At 34.5% G+C, this 21,811-nt stretch overlaps 1 protein-coding gene across 1 annotated transcript; it reads right to left on the bottom strand.

The window, feature by feature from the left end:
* Positions 1-9: 9 nt before the first annotated feature.
* On the bottom strand, positions 10-19,057 carry HELRODRAFT_109845 (hypothetical protein; the record flags this gene model as incomplete). Its single annotated transcript, XM_009014571.1, has 22 exons — positions 10-454; positions 1,350-1,404; positions 2,665-3,043; positions 3,354-3,451; positions 3,968-4,114; positions 4,335-4,410; positions 4,685-4,776; positions 5,000-5,063; positions 5,278-5,676; positions 6,695-6,846; positions 7,282-7,354; positions 10,407-10,458; positions 13,796-13,866; positions 14,184-14,314; positions 14,413-14,511; positions 14,855-15,063; positions 15,409-15,558; positions 16,157-16,259; positions 16,323-16,436; positions 16,649-16,790; positions 17,007-17,125; positions 18,889-19,057. 22 exons carry the CDS (start codon positions 19,055-19,057, stop codon positions 127-129), a joined length of 3,222 nt encoding a protein of 1,073 aa, XP_009012819.1. The 3' UTR covers positions 10-126.
* Positions 19,058-21,811: the final 2,754 nt, after the last annotated feature.

The raw sequence follows: 21,811 nt of genomic DNA, 5'->3' as shown, positions 1-21,811 counted from the left end.
TCAATTAATCAACCAATCAATTAATCAACCAATCAATCATAATTGGTTAATTAATTGTAATTAAGTTATTGGTTATCGTTAAAAGCAAGATAAAACAATAAAAAAGCCTCTACATAAATCTTCTCATCAAACGTTATAATAATTGTGGCCATAATTTTTATTATTACTACTATTATTATTACCATTATTATTAATAATATTTGTATTATTGTGAAGAGTTTTAATGGATACAACGTGTCTCAGATAGTCATCGCTATCATCATCTTCTACGGACGACGATGCTGTCTGTTTTGTTATCTTTGGTGTCGTTTTTGATGTCTTTGGTGTTGTGGTTGTTGTTGTTATTGGAGGTATAATGACGTCATCAATAGCATCGTCCTCAAATTCAGCTAATATCGCCTTTTTCTCTTCTTTCGGTTTTTTGTTGGTGCTCATTTTCAAGTATTCAGAAGACCTGTTTGTTGTATATTTCAGTTATTTATTTAACGTACATAAAAAATTTAAATAGAAATGTAGCAGATTCAATGGAAAAACTGAAAGCAATTGTTTCCAAACTAATTTTTGAAGTGAAAAGAAAGGCTTGCAAATTAACATCAACAAAACAGGGTGCATGGTTATCAGTAAAAGCAAAACCACCCCGATCTGCCCCATAATCATTAATGGTAAACTGGTGAAACAAGTCAACAGTTTCATTTATCTCAGAAGCCTGATTACCTCAGGTTGTAAATGTGATGTCGATATCAAACGAAAGATAGCTATAGCGAGAGATGCATATTCTAAAATGGAAAACATCCTCACCAACAGTAAAATCGGAATATTAACAAAGTTAAAACTGTTAGTATGTTACATTTTTCCGGTGCTAACTTACGGCTCTGAGTCCTGGACAATTTCTAAAGAAATGGAAAAAAGATTAATGCTGCTGAGAAGCGGTTTTTGAGAAGAATTATGAAAATTAGTTAGACTTCTCATACCTCGAATGAGGATGTATTAAAACAGTCAGGTTATGAAAAGAGGAAATTACTACAGATAACCGACGGGGGAAGTTGAAGTTTTTTGGTCACATCATGCGGAAGGAAAGAATGGAAAATCTAACAACTACTGGAAAGATTGCAGGGAAAAAAGACCGCGGTCAACAACGAATAACATTCGTGAAGTTCTTCTGTCACTTGTTGAATATCACCACGTTTCAACTACCACAAAATGTTGAAGATCGGGTTTTGTGGAGGTCGATAGTCGCCAATGTCCTGAAAGGATAAGGGACGAAAAAGAAGAAGACACAAAATATAATCTGTTTATTATGTGTCATTAATATCATAATTATAATTAATTATAATTTTTCAATCAGTTACCTAGTTAGACCCTCAACCGCCATACGGGCTAAATTTGATAGAGATGACTGCGACCCTGGCGAGGTAAAAATTATTTCATAAATATATTATTATATTATAATAATATTTATTTCGTCTGCTTAATCTTTTCTACGCACGCACACGCACGCACGCACGCACTGCGCCTGATCTTGCTGCTGCAATGACTGTGTTCGAATGCAAAGAGATCCTCGCCTATCATGTGCAATGTGTATGATGTGTGGTTTGCACGCCTATTTACATACGCTGTGTGCGTTTGTCGTTGAAACCTCTGAAACAAGCGCAAAAGAGAGGTAACCTTTAACCTTTTTAACCTTTAACCCTTTTAACCTTTACAGTTATAATAAAATATTCTATTGTAATAATAACATTTTACATTAAAAAAATTTATTTATATGTTAAAGGTAATATATTGATCGTATTTTATTTAGAGTTAGTATGAGAAAGAAACTAGTAACACATTTCGGTATATAGAAAATGTACAGAGTTATACACACACACACACACACTCGCACACACTCACATGCACACACTCACACACATACACACATTAAGTAACACAACGTTGTTATAAAATACACAAAAATAACAGGCGCAGTCTTTTGAAAGGAATAAAAATAACATTTGTAACAATATAATAAAATAATAATAATAATTAATATTAATAAAAATAATAAAAATAATAACATAACAACATCAATATTATTATTGTTATTATTATGACATTGTTACATTAAAAATATAACGATAATAAATATAACCAAGCAAAATATTTGTCATGCCACACACTTAGTCATTCAATGAAATATGATTTTAGAACTTACTTTATGCTAAATACATATAATATGCATATTGAATTTTTTTATTGATTGGTTGATTGATTGATTGAATGAATGCATGGAAGAATGATTGAATGGATAAATAAAGAAATGAATGAATGTATGAATAGATAGATGGATGGATGAAAAGAAGAGTGAATGAGTAAATGAACAAACAAAAAAATAAATAAATAAAACTATAATATTATAAATAATCACTTCATTTAACACCAAATAATTTGGCAATATTACACATTTTTACAACTGTAATAAAGTTGTAAAACCCTTGTAACCATATTTAAATTTACACTGTAAACAACTTCATTGCAAACATCAGAGTTGTAGGCCCTTTTAAAATGTACTCAAGTACAATAAGCCTACCTACTAAAAAATAAATACATAATACGTATTATAATGATTATGTATTAATTATGTATGCAAACAACAACCACAACAACAGCAAAGTCACTCAAACCAACCTTTAAAAAAGGGTTTCTTCTCAAGCCCCGCTGGCTCAGAAACCAGAGGCCCTCCAGAGACGTACTCCGAATCGATCGGCACATCCAACTGCCCATCGTCCAACTGACCTTGACTCTCCGTTGGGTCAACGGTGTATTTGTTTCCACTGCCCTCATTAACGTCAACGTACTTGTTACTCTTGGCCTTCTTCGGTGGAAGTTCAAAGCCGTCTTTTTTAGGCTTGAGATAGTTGTCCTCCTCGGGGGTTTTGTTTTTGAGGGCGTCGATTGATTTTTGGTCGTAGTACTCGTCTGCCAGCATCCACTTTTCGGCACCCTTATCTGAGACGAGGTCCCTGGCGTCTGGATTGTTCTCCAGAAGTTTCATGAACTCGTCGCCCTTTTGAATCGTTAGGTGGGGAAAAATGAATTTTTGAGATTTTTTTTGGGAAAGTTTTGTTAAACGTGATGCCAATTAGTTGATTGATTGATTGATTATGTGATGAATGAACAAATAAATAAATGAATCAATCAACCAATCAATCAACCATTCATTCAATTATGAATCCACTTAATAATTATAATATTTTTAAATAGTAATAATAAACCAGCCAACCAACCAATCAATCAACCATTCATTCAATTATGAATCCACTTGATAATTATAATATTTTTAAATAGTAATAATAAATTTGGCTCCTCCCACTGACAGTTATAACGAGGAACCTTCCAGGATCCCGACTCATCCTTGAAAATTCCTCAACCATTTCCTGGAAGGATGGCCTGCTATCCGCGTCCAGTAACCAACCTGCGCGTTCGTTTATTATAACAATTACATATAATTATTATTATAAATACTCAAATTATTTTTTTTTATTATTTTTTTTAAATTATTTTTAGTGAAGGTAGTAGTAGCTTCTTTAAGAGATTTGAATTGAATCTTGTCTTCATACGGACAGAAAGAGTAAGTTTCAGTCAATAAACCAATCAATAAAATGTTTAAACCAATTTATTGAACAAGCAGTCAACCTACCAGCCAATCAATCAATCAATCAATCAATCAATCAATCAATCAATCAATCAATCAATCAATCAATCAATCAATCAATCAATCAATCAATCAATCAATCAATCAATCAATCAATCAATCAATCAATCAATCAATCAATCAATCAATCAATCAATCAATCAATCAATCAATCAATCAATCAACCAGCCATCCAACCAATCAACCAACCAACCAACCAACCAATCAACTAGTCATCCAACTAGCCAATCAACTAGCCATCCAACCAATCAATCACACAACACCAAAAATACTAGCATCTAATCATCAGCATGTAAATGTCGATAGTACATATCTCGGGCTGAGATAACCTTTCACCTTTCTCCAACATCTCAAGGACATCTGTAGCTGATAAATATTCATAAGGTCTCTGCCCGTACGTGAATAGCTCCCAGAGGGTTACGCCTTATTTATTTTGCAACAAAAAATAACATAAATTATGCTAATTTGCAAATAAAAATTACCATAAATAAAAATGAATGATTAGATTAAGAACAAGAAAAGATAAAAGTTAAAATTATAACAATAATATCATTTATTATAAAAATTATTTTAATTATAACCATATTATCATTTATTATAAATATTATTTTAATTATAACAATAATAAATATCGCAAGCTTACCATAACTCCAGACGTCACTCTTATGTGTGAAAATGCGCAACCTTATGGATTCAATGGCCATCCATTTTATGGGCAGCTGATAGAATTATTATTAACTATAATTAAAAATAATAATAACATAATAATTATTATTATTATCATTAGTTATTATTATTATTTTTCAGGTAACGTGGATTAATAAGTTATAATATTCCAACAAAAATAAACTAAATAACACGTTATAAGATAACCTGCTTTATTTTATTACTATTTTAACTGTCATCACATTTTAACCGTCATCAACTTTATCATCATAACCGCCACCATCATCATTATCCTCATCATTATCGCCATCATTATCTCATCATTACCTTCTCATCAACGGCTTTGACACTTTCTTGATTGGCGTCCAGAAGCTTCGAGAGGCCAAAGTCAGTGATCTTTACTGAGTTGGCGTTCTTAACTGATGACCGTCATAATGATGGTGACGCAATGATGACGTCATAATTAATAACAATGACGATGGTGGTGACGTAATGATGATGATAATGGTTTTAATGACTAATAGAAGCTATAGGACGAATAATATTAATGATTATGAAACTTGTTGGAAACCAAAATATCATCATCGTCATCATCGACATCGTCTTCATTACATACATCATCATTATCACCATCATTCTCACCTAGAACATTCCTTGCGGCAAGATCTCTGTGTACAATTCCTCTCTCCTCCAAATATTTCATACCCTGTTAATTATCAAAATTGATCTAAATGCACTGCTAATTAACATAATCTATTCATTTATTCAGCCAACCAAAAATGAACATTTCACATCAACCAAACAATAAATTAAAACTTTCCATCAACGGCCAACCAATGAACGAACGCCACATCAAACAACAAGCCAATAAACGAACACTTTCCACCAACATCCAGCCAGCCAGTCAGCCGAGAACCAACCCTAGCAATCTGAGTAGCCCAGTTAAGCAGCACCTTAGATCCAATCTGCGACTTATTCTTCCTCAGATATTCCAACAGCGAACCAAAAGGCATGAGCGGGGTAATTAGTTGCACCTGATTGGTCAGGCAAACGGCCGACAGCCTGACGCAACACGGATGGTTGACGGACGCCATGATTCTAGCCTCATCGAGAAACTCGTTATTCTGGACCGAGGTAGTCCCTTCCTTCAGGACCTTTATAGCGACGGGAATGCGGACATTCTCGTTGCTAGGGACCCACACACCTTTGTAGACCGTCCCGAACGCTCCGGATCCGATTTCCGCGTCCTTCCGCAGCTCCGACTCGTTGATGATCTTCAGTGACGATTTGTCCGGGGCAGCTCCCGTTATCACTAGAGGCTGTGGTTGGTTGGAAGTGGTGGTGGTGGGGTGGGAAATGGTGATAACGATGGTAGAAATAACGGTGATAATAACAATAATAATAATACAATAATAATAATAATAATAACTTACCTCTAATTCCTCGAATCCGCCCATCTGAGCTTCGATTCTCTTCTTCGCCAAATTTTTCGAGGCCGTCTGCCTCTTCAGGAGGAAAATGGCGGCCACGATGAGACCAAGCAGGATGAGGAATCCGAAGATTAGACCGACTATTAGGCCGGTGCTTGATCGCCTGATAGGGTCAGGGAGGTGCGGTGGGTGATGTGATGATGTTGTAGTGATGTGATGATGTTGTAGTGATGTGATGATGTTGTAGTGATGTGATGATGTTGTAGTGATGTGATGATGTTGTAGTGATCTGATGATGTTGTAGTGATCTGATGATGTTGTAGTGATGTGATGATGTTGTAGTGATGTGATGATGTTGTAGTGATCTGATGATGTTGTAGTGATCTGATGATGTTGTAGTGATCTGATGATGTTGTAGTGATCTGATGATGTTGTAGTGATCTGATGATGTTGTAGTGATCTGATGATGTTGTAGTGATCTGATGATGTTGTAGTGATCTGATGATGTTGTAGTGATTTGATGATGCAGTGATGAGATGATGACGCCAACGACATCATCACAAACAACGTCAACATCACACAAACAAACAGGTAAACGAGCATTCGAACGAACGAATGAACGAACAAACATCAGACAAACAAACGAACTCCAGTCACAACAACCTTGAATGTGTAGAGCTCTCAGCACCGAATTCTTCTGTAACGCAGATTGTCTGCTTTGATTTCTTTTCTATGGACTCTTGGATTTGATAGGGCGCGTTGTCCGGGCAGTCAGAGGTACAGTTAAACTGATTGGTCGAAAGAGAAACGATAAAATTTGCCTACCTCGTTTTAACACCATCACCATCATCATCGTCATCATCACCACCATCATCATCGTCGTCATCATCATCATCGTCATCATCACCACCACCATCATCGTCATCATCACCACCATCATCATCATCACCATCACCACCACCATCATCATCATCACCATAATCGTCACCATCATCATCATCACCATAATCGTCACCATCATCATCGTCATCATCCTCACCTTAGAGTCCTGCTTTCCATCTGCGTAATCGTGGTAGACCTTGTAGACGAGGCATGAGGTGCAGTCGGAGTAGTGAGGTCCATCACATTTCGCGCATTCACTGTAACATTCCCGGCAGCTGTTGTTGTCGAAAAAAAATATGTATATACAATTATACAAAATTATACAGAAATATTCAAAAATACACAAACATACGGAAAAATACACAAAAATATACATACTGAATTTAATAAAAAAATACAAAAATCAACGTAAAAAAATTATCGTAGATGAAGTTGAGACAGGTTAGAAATTTACAGTACAAAAATATACTCAAATATGCAAAAAACATAAAAATGCAAAACACCCAAATATGCAAAAAACCGAATAAAAAAATACAAACGTTTTTTCAGAGTCGACGTAGAACGTGGCTGGGCACTTTGTCACACAGCGATTATCGTAGATGAAGTTGAGACAGGTCTCAAGTTTGCAGTTGCTGGCCCCTGGACCGTAGCATTCCCTACATTCCGAGTGACATCGGTGACATTCCTACGTGTGTGTGTATGTGTGAGTGTGTGTGTGTGTCTGTGTGTGATGTATGTGATGTTTGTGTGTGGATGTGTGTGTGTAATGTTTGTGTACAGATGTGTGTATGATGTTTGTGTATGTGTGGATGTGTATGTGTATGTATTTGTATGTGTGTGTTTGTTTGTGTTCAATGCTGCAATTAATCATAAATGTAAGAAATAACAAGAAGGGCAGTTACAACCGAAAAACATACAAACACACAACATCTACAACGGCAATAAACATACAAACAAACAGACAATCAAACAGACAAACAAACAAGCAAGCAAACAAACAAACAAGCAAACAAACAAACAAACAAACCAAATCTTTATGCTTATAAAACCCCTCAGGACATAGGGAATCCTTGGGCATGCAGAACCTCCTAACAGATCCGGAATCATCCATCATGTAAAGATGGCAGTTAGTGCAACCGCTGGAGTCTAAATAATTTGACGATCCGTTGCATCCATCCTTGCAGTCCACGTGACACGGCTGACAGGCCCCAGTCGAATCCGGATATTTACTGATTAGGGAAGAATGTTTGTTTGTTTGTGTACGCGTGTGTGTGTGTGTGTGTAGATTTATGTGTATGTGCATGCCATTGAAGTGTATAGGTAAAGAGCAATGACAAAAAACACATATAAACACACACATACACCTACATATACATAAGTATACACACACACGCACGCATGCACGCACACACAAACACACATAAATATAAACACTTTTTGTAATGGCAAATAAGAAAAATATGAGATAAATGAAATGAATAAATGATTCTCTATATCACATTATGCTTGCGGGTATAATGTGATTGCAATTGATCTATGAAAAGTAGAAGAGAATAAAATCATGGAATTAAATACAAATTGAATGAATGCAAATGAATCCAAACAAAATAAAACGTCAAGCAAAAACATCAGATTTATTTATTTATTCCAATCAATGCCATTGAAAAACAGATAACAGTGATAATACTGCTGCTACCACTACTACAACTGCTGCTGCTACTACTACAACATCTACTACTACGACTGCTGCTGTTACTACTACTACAACAACTACGACGACTGCTGCTTGTAGTAATGTTAATATTTCTACTTCTTCTAATACTATTAGCATGGCTGCTCATACCACCGGTGGACAAAATACGGCCAGCGAGGCCTTGTTCGCAACCTTAGTAGCAGTAGTAGGAGCTGTAGTAGTATCAGCTGTAGTAGCAGCAGCAGTAGCATTAGTAATAGCAGTAGTACCTCAGCTTATTTTGGTTACTGTTGTTACAATAGTACAATGTAATTACCCTAATTATAGACTTACAAACAAATTTTCTTAGTAATCAATGTCTAAAAGTGGCTGCTTTCAGGTGTAAAAGATGTGCTAATAAAGAGGAACAAAAGGAAAGAAAGAAAAGAGATAGAAATAGATTGTGAGAGGAAGGTAGAATGTGTGGAAAAGTTTTGTTATCCGGGAGATATGATAGGATCTGGAGATGGAGCTAGAGTGCCGTGTGTTTGGGCTAATTTCCGAGAACTAATCCCGATTCTGACAGCAAGAGGTGCTTCATTAAAGGTAAAAGGAAAAATATACAGTACGTAAGTACAACGTGTGATGACGCATGGCAGTGAGACATGGCCTATGAAAGTGGGAGGTATGCAGCGTATGGAAAGGGCAGAAAAAAATGATGATTAGGTGGATGTGTGGCGTAAGACTGAGGCGCAAGAAATCGAATGAAGAGCTTCGATAAAGGTTAAATATGGTAAATGTGTGGGATAGGGAAGATGGTAGAGAAAGAGGAGGAAAAACTTGGAAGGAGTGTGCAGCAGATGACATGAGAAGGATGAAGTGGGAAGGGAAGATGCACAAGACACCGTCCAACCCGTGCAAGCAAACGACGATGATTAATATTATTTCTTAGTTTCATCCACCTATATAGAAGATGTTTATAAGTGTCATCATAATCATCATCATCATCATAATCATTATTATTGTTATTATTATTATTATTGTTGTTGTTATTATTGTTGTTATTATTATTGTTGTTAGTGTATAAATAATAATTATTGTAAATTATATTATTGTCTCAATGAAAAACCGAGCCAATATAGATTTATTTGAACGCAAAAAAATATCCGCGAATAAAATAAGGTAATCTTATCAATAATAATAATAATAACAATAATACTTTTATTATTATTATTATTACTCTTAGTATTATTTATTACTTATTAATTATTATTATTAATATTACCATCACCCTTTATTAATAATAAAGATTATCTATAACAGTTTTTAACATATATATAATGACTTAATAACTTATAACACACAACACACACAACACACACGCACACCCATATATATATATATAAAATATATATGTGGTTATGATAATGATGATGATGATAATAGTATAATGATAATGATTCCCATACCATCATAAATATTATTTTTTATATTGATACAACTACAGACGTCAGTCATTCTTTTAAAATTCACCATATTGTGTTCATTGAATAAATATTTTATAATTTTTAATAATAATATTAATATTATTAATAATAAATATTATTTATTATTAATACCATTTACTAATTATTATTATTATTATTATTATTACCCTCACTCTCTCTGCCGTGTTTCACTCACTATTGACATGGTCGTAATTATTGCTATCACCATTTTGATTATTATTATTATCATTATTATTATTATTATTATTATTAATGTCAGTATTGCGATTATTGTAATCATTGGGATTGTTATTATCATTATTATTATTGTTATTATTATTATTATTGTTGTTGTTGTTGGGGTTGTTGTCACTATTTATTTTATTATTGAATGTTTGTCCAGTAAACTTTTGACAACGTTGCCAGCTGCGTTAAAAACTTTGCCGGCCAGACCCTTCATAGTCTTTTGTTATTTTTGTTGTTGTTGTTTTTGTTGTTACTATGCGTCCCTAAAAAATTAAGTAGACGCTTAAACTCATGTTTGGCTCTGCTATTATTAATAGCACGACGACGATCACTACTATCGACAGGTCTTTCATTGGCCACTTCAACTTCTTCATTCCCTTCATCCTCTTCACCATTTCTGTTGTCATTTTTATTTCTTTCATCACCGTCATGAGTTTCAGTGAGTGTACTATCGCCGTCGCTTTTCTTATCCCCATTACCGAAAACAAAAGTCTTTAATGCGTCAAACTTATCGGAGAGGTACGTACCAAATTGGTTTATTTTTTCCCCTACTTTGCCCCATAGGCTTTCGCTGTTATTTCTAACCTTTCCATCACTTTTGGAATCAACATTAGCGTTGCTTTTGCTAGCCAGACGATGTTTCTTGCGATCCACAGATCTTTTCATATGCCTTTTAGATATATTAGACTCATCAATATGATTGTTGTTGATGAGATGATTGTTGATGTTGTTGTTGTTGACGTCGTTGTCGCTGGCTGCTTCAGCGTTCCTCGATGGAACCTGGTCGCTGTTTATGTTAGACTGTGAGATCCTCTTCTTTCTTTTCATTCTCATAACTCCTTCATCTACCCTACAACCATTAACATTTCTGTGGTTGTTAACGTCACAACCACTGACAGATGCAGCTAAAGACGACGACGCCGATGAAGTCGTAGCATCGACGACGACAGCAGCAGCAGCACCAGCAGCCTTCTCAATGTTCTCATCGCTATCAGCATGGGAATTGTCAGCACGATCGACTTCAAAACTTAACTCATCAAAGTAGTTTCTCTTACTAAGAAATGAAATAAAATCTGAAATAAAAAATGATATAGCTGCCACACCCTTTATGATTTCATTACCAATAACCGATCCTACAGTCTCATCCCCACCAACTGGAATATCACTAATTATTTTACCTGCAGCAACTGCCAGCGCTTGGCGTTTGTTTTTAGACGAAACGCTTTTGTTATTGAAGTTGCTGTAGTTGTCGTTGTTACGATTGCTGCCACTGCTGCTGTTGTTGTTGTCGTAGTTGTGGTCGTTGTTAGAGACGAAAGTGCTGTCGGGGTTGTTTGTCTTATCTCCTACATCATTAATGTCACCATTATTATCACCATCAGCATTATCATTAGTACGTCTCATATCCTCCTCACCACCATCATCAATTACGCCGTCTGCAAGATTATATTGATATTGATATTAATTATTATTATTATAGCTGTAAAAATTAGGACTACGCCATAAAATTATGATACCATAATGATGATGATACACGATGATACCATAATGATGATACACGATGATACCATAATGATGATGATACACGATGATACCATAATGATGATGATACACGATGATACCATAATGATGATGATACACGATGATACCATAATGATGATGATACACGATGATACCATAATGATGATACACAATGATACCATAATGATGATATACTATGATACCATAATGATGATGATACACGATGATACCATAATGATGATACACAATGATACCATAATGATGATATACTATGATACCATAATGATGATGATACACGATGATACCATAATGATGATACACAATGATACCATAATGATGATATACTATGATACCATAATGTTATGTTGATATTATAATGCAATAATATGAATGGCAGCTATCTAACATCACCTATCAAACGGTCAGCACTCCTCTTCTTATTTTTACAATTATTATTATTATTATTATTATTATTGTTTTTATTATTATTATTTTTATTATTACAGGGTTTTTGAATGGTCGTTGTTGAAACACTCAGAACTGCTGATAATTTATTTATTTCAATGATGTTATCATCTGTATCATCTTTGGAATTAGTAGTATCTTCATTGGTGGTATCTTTGCTTACGCGATGACAAGTGTCACTTCTATTGTTGTTGTTATTGTTGTTGTGATGTTGATGTTGTTGTGATGTTGATGTTGTTGTGATGTTGTTGTGATGCTGATGTTGTTGTTGTTGATGTTGTGATGCTGTTGATGTAATAATGTTGTCGTCGTCGTTGTGATGTTGTTGATTTTGTTGTGATGTTGTTCATGTGATAATGTCGTTGTTGTTGTTGCTGCCATGCATAACATGATATAGATCAAATAAACGATCGGACGATTAAAACAATTGATAGATAGAGGATGAATGGATAGATGAATGAATTCATGGATGAATGAATGAATGAATGGATGAATGAATGAATAAATGAATGAATGGATGAATGAACCGGACGGATGAATGAATGAATGATAAATGGCTGGATAAATGGATTGAAAGAAATTAATTAAATAAGATAAGAAAAATAACTAGGATTTAAAGAATAGGCAAATATCAACAGATTGAACGAATAGATAATGAAGAAAAGAAAAAAAGATAGACAGATGAATTGATGAATGGATGAACAATTAAATAACAAATGGAAAATGAATAAATTAATGAATGAATAAGTGAATGAATGAATGAACGAACGAGTGAATGAATGAATGAAAAAAAATACGGATGAACAAATGAGTAGATTCAAAGATAAAAAAGAACAAACGATGCAATAAATAACAAATTAAAAAGAAAAAGATAATGAAATCATTAAAAATTATTCAGCAGAGATAGACGGACGGATAGAAGGATTAAGAGGATGAATAAATATTATGGTCTAATTGAGAGGAAAGTGTATATACATTAAACTGATTTATTGCGTTGTAAATGATATTTGAGTGAGCTATGAATGAATGAATGAATGAATGAATGAATGAATGAATGAATGAATGAATAAATGAGTGAATGAATGGATGAATGAATGAGTGAATGAATGAATGAATGAATGAGTGAGTGAATGAATGAATGAATGAATGAATGAATGAATGAACGAATGAATGAATAATTAATGAAGTAATAAAAGAAAGAATGAATTAATTAATAGACGAACTGATGAACTGATGAAATGAATGGATGAAATAGCGAATGGATGAATGAATGAACTAAAAATTGCCTAAACGAAAGAAGAAACGAATGAAAAAATGAACAAAAGAATGTATGTAAAAAACACATATAAATCAATAATAGAATGAAAAATTTGATAAATAAAATCGTTTGAAAGTTAGCGAGTAAGTTCATCAAATGACTAAATTTGAATTAACTATTTGGCTAATTATTGGCTGAATTAACGATCATTTTATACACACACACACCACACACACACACACCACACACACATTCACCACACACACACACACCACACGCACACACACACGCGCACGCACGCACACACATACGCACGCACACATCATAACAACCACAATCATCAAAAACAAAAAAACATCATCAACATCACCACCGTCAAAAACATATTATCCTAACTAACATTCCACTAATCATTACCATTACCAACATCATCATCAGGATCATCATCAGGATCATCATCAGGATCATCATCAGTACCTTTCTGGACACTTCTCGACACAGTAAGGTCCGTCTTTGTAGTTGAGGCACGAGAAACAATGGTTGGCTCCCTGGAGAGGTGAATGATGATAATAATAATAATGATGATAATAATAATAATAATAATAATAATAATAATAATAATAAACTGCAAAAAAAGAACCCCTCATACTCCAAACCAATAAACAAACAAACAACGCACACACACCCACACAAACAAACAAACAGATGAACAAACAGATGAACAAACAACTAAACAACTCTACAAACAAAAACAAACAGAAAAATAAACAGACTCAAAAACAAACATACAAACAAACAGACAAACAACCATCCAAACAGACAGACAGACAGACAAATACACGCACAAAGATCTAAACGAACTTACAGTTCCGTTACAGGAATCTTTGCACTGCGCATGACACTTGGCGCACTCTCTGATTGGCTGGCCAACTGACGTCATTTCTGCCCTTTGCTGCTCGAACCAACCGGGTGAACACCCGTCTACGCATTTGCGGCCTGGAGGTGTTGGTGATGATGATGATTATAGTGGTGGTGATGATGATGATGATAATGATGATGATGACGTTGCTATCAGAAGAAAAGAAACAGAAGACCTTCTTTGAGTTGTTTGCAGGCTGGGCAGTCTTCATCGCTGGCTCCGAAGCAGGCATACTTACTCAAGCACTTGTCCGAGCATGTCTCATTATCTTTAACTGAATTCCAGAATGAATGAGCGAATGAAGGAATGAGTGAATGACCGAGTGAATGAATGATTGAATGAACAAACGAATAAATGAATGAGTGAAGGAGTGAGAGAGTTTGGAATGACAATAGTGACGAGGACGACGAAAATAACGGTGATGATGTTGATTAACATGGGAACGACGAAGATGAATGAAACCGACGATAACGATGGTGTTAATTACAATACTGATGAAACAATTGATAAATTTATCGATGATAAAACACCTGAAACAAACAAACAAACAAACAAACAAACAAACAAACGAACAAACAAACAAACAAACAAACGAACGAACAAACAAACCAACCAACCACATAATTCAGGAAGCTTGTTTCCGTCGAAGCGAACCTTGTCACCATCGGCCATTAAAAAATTCCAATCCTCTGGCTCTTGAGTCATATAGCATAGGTTTTCATTGGAGATAACGCAGAGTTTGCCGCCATATATTCCCTCAAGAGAGGTCAAGCCTATGGACTCCAACAGCGAGTTATAGATGAACAATGAACAATCTTTCTTCGTTCTTAAAATTATAGGGGATTTGAAAAAATTATTTCAATATATATATATATATATATATATATATAGAAAGAGAGAGAGAGAAAAAAAGAGAGAGAGAAAAAGATGAAGAGAAAGAGAGATGTAACATAGCATGAGCAGACGATCGAATGAAAAGATGAATGAATGAATAAATGAATGAGAAATATCATCTTCATCATCACCATCATCTTCTTCATCATCAACGTCATCATCACCACAACCATCATCTTCCTCCTCCTCCTCCTCCTCCTCATCATCATCACCATCATCGTCATCCTCATCTTCATCATCACCATCATCTTCTTCATCACCACCATCCTTTAGCTACTTTTTCCCATTAATAAGTTTCAGGTTCTTGAGGAAGGAGAGATCGGTGAAGTTAGCCGCGCGAATATCGACATACAGGAAATCCTCGATCGTTGTTACGGTCTCAAATATTTTCCACTGGTCAGCCGTCAGTGGTTTTGTCCATTGATCGCTGAAGATGATGATGATGATGTTGATGTTGACGTTGTTGTTGTAGTTGATGATGATGATGTTGACGTTGTTGTTGTAGTTGATGATGATGATGTAGTTGTTGTTATTATTGTAGTTGATGATGATGATGATGTAGTTGTTTTAGTTGTTGTTGTAATTGATGATGATGATGTAGCTGTTGTTGTTGTAGTTGATGATGATGTAGTTGTTGTTGTTATTGTAGTTGATGATGATGATGATGATGTAGTTGTTTTAGTTGTTGTTGATGACGATGATGATGTAGATGTTTTAGTTGTTGTTGATGACGATGATGATGTTTTAGTTGTTGTTGTTGATGATGATGTAGTTGTTGTTGATGATGAGGTGGTTGATGTTGATGCAGTTGATTTTGATGACGTTAACGAGACGGTCTATGAGATGATGATAGCAACAAACACACAGTGTTGTACGCATTGAAAAATGCACGTGAATGAAGGCATCACAGACTTTTGCACGTGACAGGGTTAACCCTGACCTCTTCACATTCGAACCTGGACACTAGGCCATCAATGCCAATTATCATCATCATCACCACCATAACTACCACCATCATAACTCACCCGACAGCCATTGATTGGTGTAATATAATGGGACCCTCGATTATAGTGCAATCTTTAAGATTGTCAATGTTATCGCTATCTAAAATTGATGGAGGTTGGCAGGCTGAAACGCAATAAAAAAATAATAATAAATAATAATAATTATTATTATTATTATTATTTCTACCTTTGGGGCATGGGCCATCGCAGGGCAAACACTTATTTCTACCATTTACAGTCTTTGGGGTGGTGCCCGGTTGGCACCGTTTCACACAGGCCCCCATCAACTCGTACATAGAAGCTGAATGGTTGGTTGGTTAGTTGGTTGGTTGGTTGGTTGTTGTCGGGGATTTGATTGGTTATGTGGTTGGTTGGTTGCCGTTAGTTAATTGGATTTGAGCAATTGAAATAGATTTTTATTGACTTAGTTAACTTTTTTAATTAAGAACCAATTAACCAGTCAGCCAGAGAACCATCGAACCAACCAATCAACCAACCAACCAACCAACCAACCAGGACACCGGGCAAGACAAACATGGCCGTAAGAATATTTCCCAAAAGGATTGGGCTTGTGGATGTATTGAACCGGATCGTATTCTTCCGGCGGTGGGCAGTTATCCACACATTTACCTTCGTTATCGAATCGAGCGCATGCCTGGGTTAGAAAATAGGAGTCGGCGCACTGATTAAAAATTAGATATTACGTGAGAATTTTGAATTGGTTAGGAAAAAGGGATGTGCAAATTTGGATTTACAAAATTACAAACGTAATTTTGTTCAAACAATCAATCGAATAATACCAACCAGCCAACAGACCAACAAGACGATCAATCAATCAGCCAACCAAACAATCAACAATTAATCAACTCACAAAACATTCAGTATCTTTGAGGCCAGTGCATCCCCCAGCGCACGCTTTAGAGCAACATTTATCCGGGCCTGGTCCAAAACATCTGTCCGCACAGACATCGCTACATATAACTCTAGTGACTGCATGTGCACGTGTATGTGTGTGATTTATGATTTATTAAAATTATTTATAACTAACAATAATAATTATAATATTTCATAATTGAATGTGAACAAAAACCGAAAGGCATAACATATCATTGAAGTAAAACGGTTATAATAGAGTAGTACCGGTAAGTTTTCATCATGTTATTATTATAAATTGTCGTTACTGCTATTATTATTATTATTAATAACAGAATGTTAATGTTTGCTTAGCAAATATTTTAATTTTAAACACGGCAGAACGCTAAGTTCTGCTGTGTTTAACACACCACACACACACACAAACACACACACACATATATATATGGGTATATATATATATATATTTGTATTTATTCACATACATTCACACAAACATACATATGTACAACACAACAACAACACACGTTTAGACGACATTTTCTCCGAGATCGGGGGTTGCCGTTTGGCTACCTATGATGAAACCGAAATACCCCTCGACGCCATTCCATCATAAGTAATTTATTTGGCTAATTTTTACGCAGGACGCCCTTCCTTACGCAACCACAGTTATAAGCGGTGGGCCTAGCCTTTGATGATCCAACATTACTCACAAGGCAGTGAGGGTTAGTTTAATGTCATAACCAGGACAACAAACATACATATATAAATATAAATATATATAAATTTATATATATATATATATATATATATATATATATACATACATACATACATACATACAAACAAACATATTCTCACACACTTACGAGAATTTCTTTTATTTATTTAATAGATAAAACGTAAAAATAAGAATTATTTTTTAATGGCATTATAAAAATATATATTATCCATGCATTCGTTCATTCAATTATTCGTTCGTTCATTCAGTCATAGCCATATTCTACACTTATTGATTCTTTCAGATTACTCATTCATTCATTCATTCGTTCGTTCGTTCGTTCATTCATTCATTCATTCATTCATTCGTTCGTTCATTTATTCATTCATTTTTTCATTCACACGATCATTCTAACATATAATTAGTTAGGCTTGTGTGTATATATGTGTGTGTGTGTGAGTGTGTGTGTGTGTGTGTGCGCGTGTGGGTGTGTGATTTTTTCCTTTATGATTTAGCTACCTTCATAAAAATTAAAAAATTGTATCACTTTCATAAAAATTAAAAAAGGGTATCAGGTAACTGAAATGCGATATCTATAATACAAACAACAATATAGAATCCAACAAAAATGCAATACATATACAACAAATATACAAAGCATACAAAATGTATACAGTACGTATATACAAAAAATGCACATACATCCATGCAAGATATATGTATACCATGCCTTATATACCAGATATATACATGTATTTACAATACAATACATCTTTGCTCGTCAACAATCAACATCGACATCATTTAAAACTACTAACGCTATTACTACAGTTACTACAGCCGCTACTACAACTGCTGCTACTACAACTGCTGGTACTTCAACTGCTGCTACTAAAACTGCTGCTACAACTACAATTTCTACTAAAAACTGTGTACTATTGCTACTATTATTTAGCAGTTAAACTAACCACTAAAACTAATACTACTGCTATAAGAAGTTCTACTACAACTACTACTACTGCAGCTGCTACTACTACCACTACTACTATATCACTATTACTTTTACTACTCCTTCTTCTACTACTGCTGCTGCTACTACTACTACTACACTACTACTACTACTACTACTACTACTACTATTACTACTACTACTACTAACAATTTTGACATTGGCGCGCTTCAGGTCCCCAGCAATATTTCTTTCCTTCAAATGGTTGACATTCTGATGAACACTCACCAGCTGTTTGTTTGTGTGTGTGTGTGTATGTTTGTTTGTTTGTGTGTGAGTATGCATGTGTGAATGTGTATGTTTGTTTGTGTGTATGCATATACGTATGTGTATATATAAATATATATGTACGTGTGTGTGTGTGTGGCTATGCATGATAGTATTCACATGTGTATGCATGAATGTGTGTGTATGTGTGAATGAACGTATGTATTTGTACGTATGCATGTATGTATGTATGTATGTAAGAGTGCATGTATGTGTGCATGTATGTATTTGTAAAAGAAAAACAATACACCAACAGCAAAAAAAATACAAACATGGAACGATAGAATTTTTTATAAAGCTGTTCTTGAAATGTTTTTCGTCATTAATAATATCCTTCCATAGTATGGTGTCGGCGTATTTCAGCATCTCGTTCATGTCTATGTACACGCTTCCATTCTGAATTTCTGATTGGTTTGTTTGTTTGTTTGATTGATTGTTTGATTGATTGATCGATTGATTGATCGATTGATTGATTGATCGATTGAATGAATGATTAACTGGTTGATTTGTTGATTGATTGATTGATTGATTGATTGATTGATTGATTGATTGATTGATTGATTGATTGATTGATTGATTGATTGATTGATTGATTGATTGATTGATTGATTGATTGACTGGTTGGATAGATAAATTGCTTTTGACTTATTGACTGGGCTGATTATTGTTTTAATTGGTTGTTTGTAGGTTTGGTTGTTAATGAATGAATGGATCAATCATTGAACGCCTGAATGAAGAAACAAATGTGCGAACGAAATAACAAACAAATGAACGAACGAACGAACGAACGAACGAATGAATGAATGAATGAACTGACAAACGAACGAACGAACGAATGAACGAATGAACGAACGAATGAATGAATGAAAAAAAGACGAATAAATAAATGTATGAAAGAACGAACGAACGAACGAACGAAAAAACGACTGACTGACCAGTAAGAGATGACAGGTCGAGATCAACAAGACGAGAGTTTTTGTCAATGTACAAACTAACATGCATGTCTTGTCCGCTTAATAATAATAATTATAATAATAATTATTATTATAATTATAATAGTAATAATATTAATTATAGTTATAAAAATGATTATTATTATTATTATTATTATTACTACTACTACTACTACTACTACTAATACTAATTCCGCTGCAACTTACTAACCGCTGTTTTGATACTAATGCTGCTACTACTACTACTACTACTACCACCACCACCACCACCACTACTACTACTGGCGCTGTTACTATAATTAAAATTATTATAATTATTAATATAATTATAATTATTATCATCATCGTCGTCATCGTCATCTTCACATGTTAAAGGTGCTCTCTCCTCTAATCAGCTTCAAGTTTCGTAATGGAAATTTGCTGAACTTCGTGTCAAACAGTATCAAATAACCTGCGATGATGATAATGATGACGATGATGATGGTTACGATGGTAATGATGGTGATTGTGATAATATAATTTATAGAAAAATAATTAAATAGTTGATCATAGATCAACCAACTGGTTAGCCAATCAAATAAACAGCCCCATGAACAACCAATCACAACCAGCCGACCGACCAACCAACCAATTAACCAACCAACAAACCAACCAATCAACTAACAAACCAACCAACCAATCAACCGACCAACCGGTAATCTCTTCAATAGTACTCAAAAACTCTAAATCGTCTTCTTCCGGTTTTGGGGAAAACCCAGAGATCTCCAAATTTCCGTCAATCTTAGTGCAGTTTTTATCGTACTGCAGCCTGAATATCGTGACGTTAACGTGTCCTGATAAACCCGAGCTCGAACCGTAACACTCTGAGAAATTGGGGATGACGTCATTGGTTAATTAATATTCATATCTTTATAAATATTTATTCATAATGACGATGGTGGTGGTGGTGGTGGTAGTAGTAGCGTCGTTGCAACAGAGTTATGACGACAGTGACGATGGCATTAATAGCGATGATGATGATGATGATGATGATGATGATGTAGGTCAAGAGAGGTTAGATTACGGAAAAATTGTTTAGACAACAAGATATTCTTCTTATTATTATAAATATTATTAATATTTAACGATAATACTAACATAATAACAACAACAATAATAAATAATAATAATTATTATTTTCACTATTGTTATTATTATGACGCAGTAAGCAAGGTTTATATGTGAATAGGTAGCTAAATGGAATTATTTATCTTTAGTAATGAAGAAATGAATGCATGTACTAATTAGAGATGAGCTAGCTCTTAATGTGGAATGCCACACACACACACACAGACACAAACACACCACACACGCACGCACGCACACACGCACACACGAACAATTATAAATAATTGAATAACATTAGAAAAAATGAACATCATTTTAGCGACAAGTTACAATGGAAATGTTTACAAGTTTTGCAAATACATGCATATAGGTAGAATTTCGCCTCATCATAATCATCATAATTTTTGTCAATATAACCATCGTCGTCTCCCGCCATCATCATCACCATCATCATCATCGCCATAATCATCATCATCATCACCATCATCATCGCCATAATTATCATCTTTACCATCATCCACATTATTATTATTATTACTATTGTTGTTATTGTTATTATTGTTATTATTATTATTATCATCATTATCATCATCACCACTACTACTATTATTAATTTATACATCTGATATTATTTTTGCATTGAAAAAACTTAAATAAAACCGGCTGTCAAAAAATTCATTCCAACATTCTTCCACATTTTGCAATGTAAGCACTAAACTGTTTACAAGGTAAATAACTTTCGTTGT

This window comes from Helobdella robusta, assembly GCF_000326865.2.
Source record: "Helobdella robusta unplaced genomic scaffold HELROscaffold_14, whole genome shotgun sequence".
NCBI classification, from domain to species: Eukaryota; Metazoa; Annelida; class Clitellata; order Rhynchobdellida; family Glossiphoniidae; genus Helobdella; species Helobdella robusta.
Note: the sequence above shows the minus strand (reverse complement) of the source record. Positions and strands in the feature narration are given on the sequence as shown.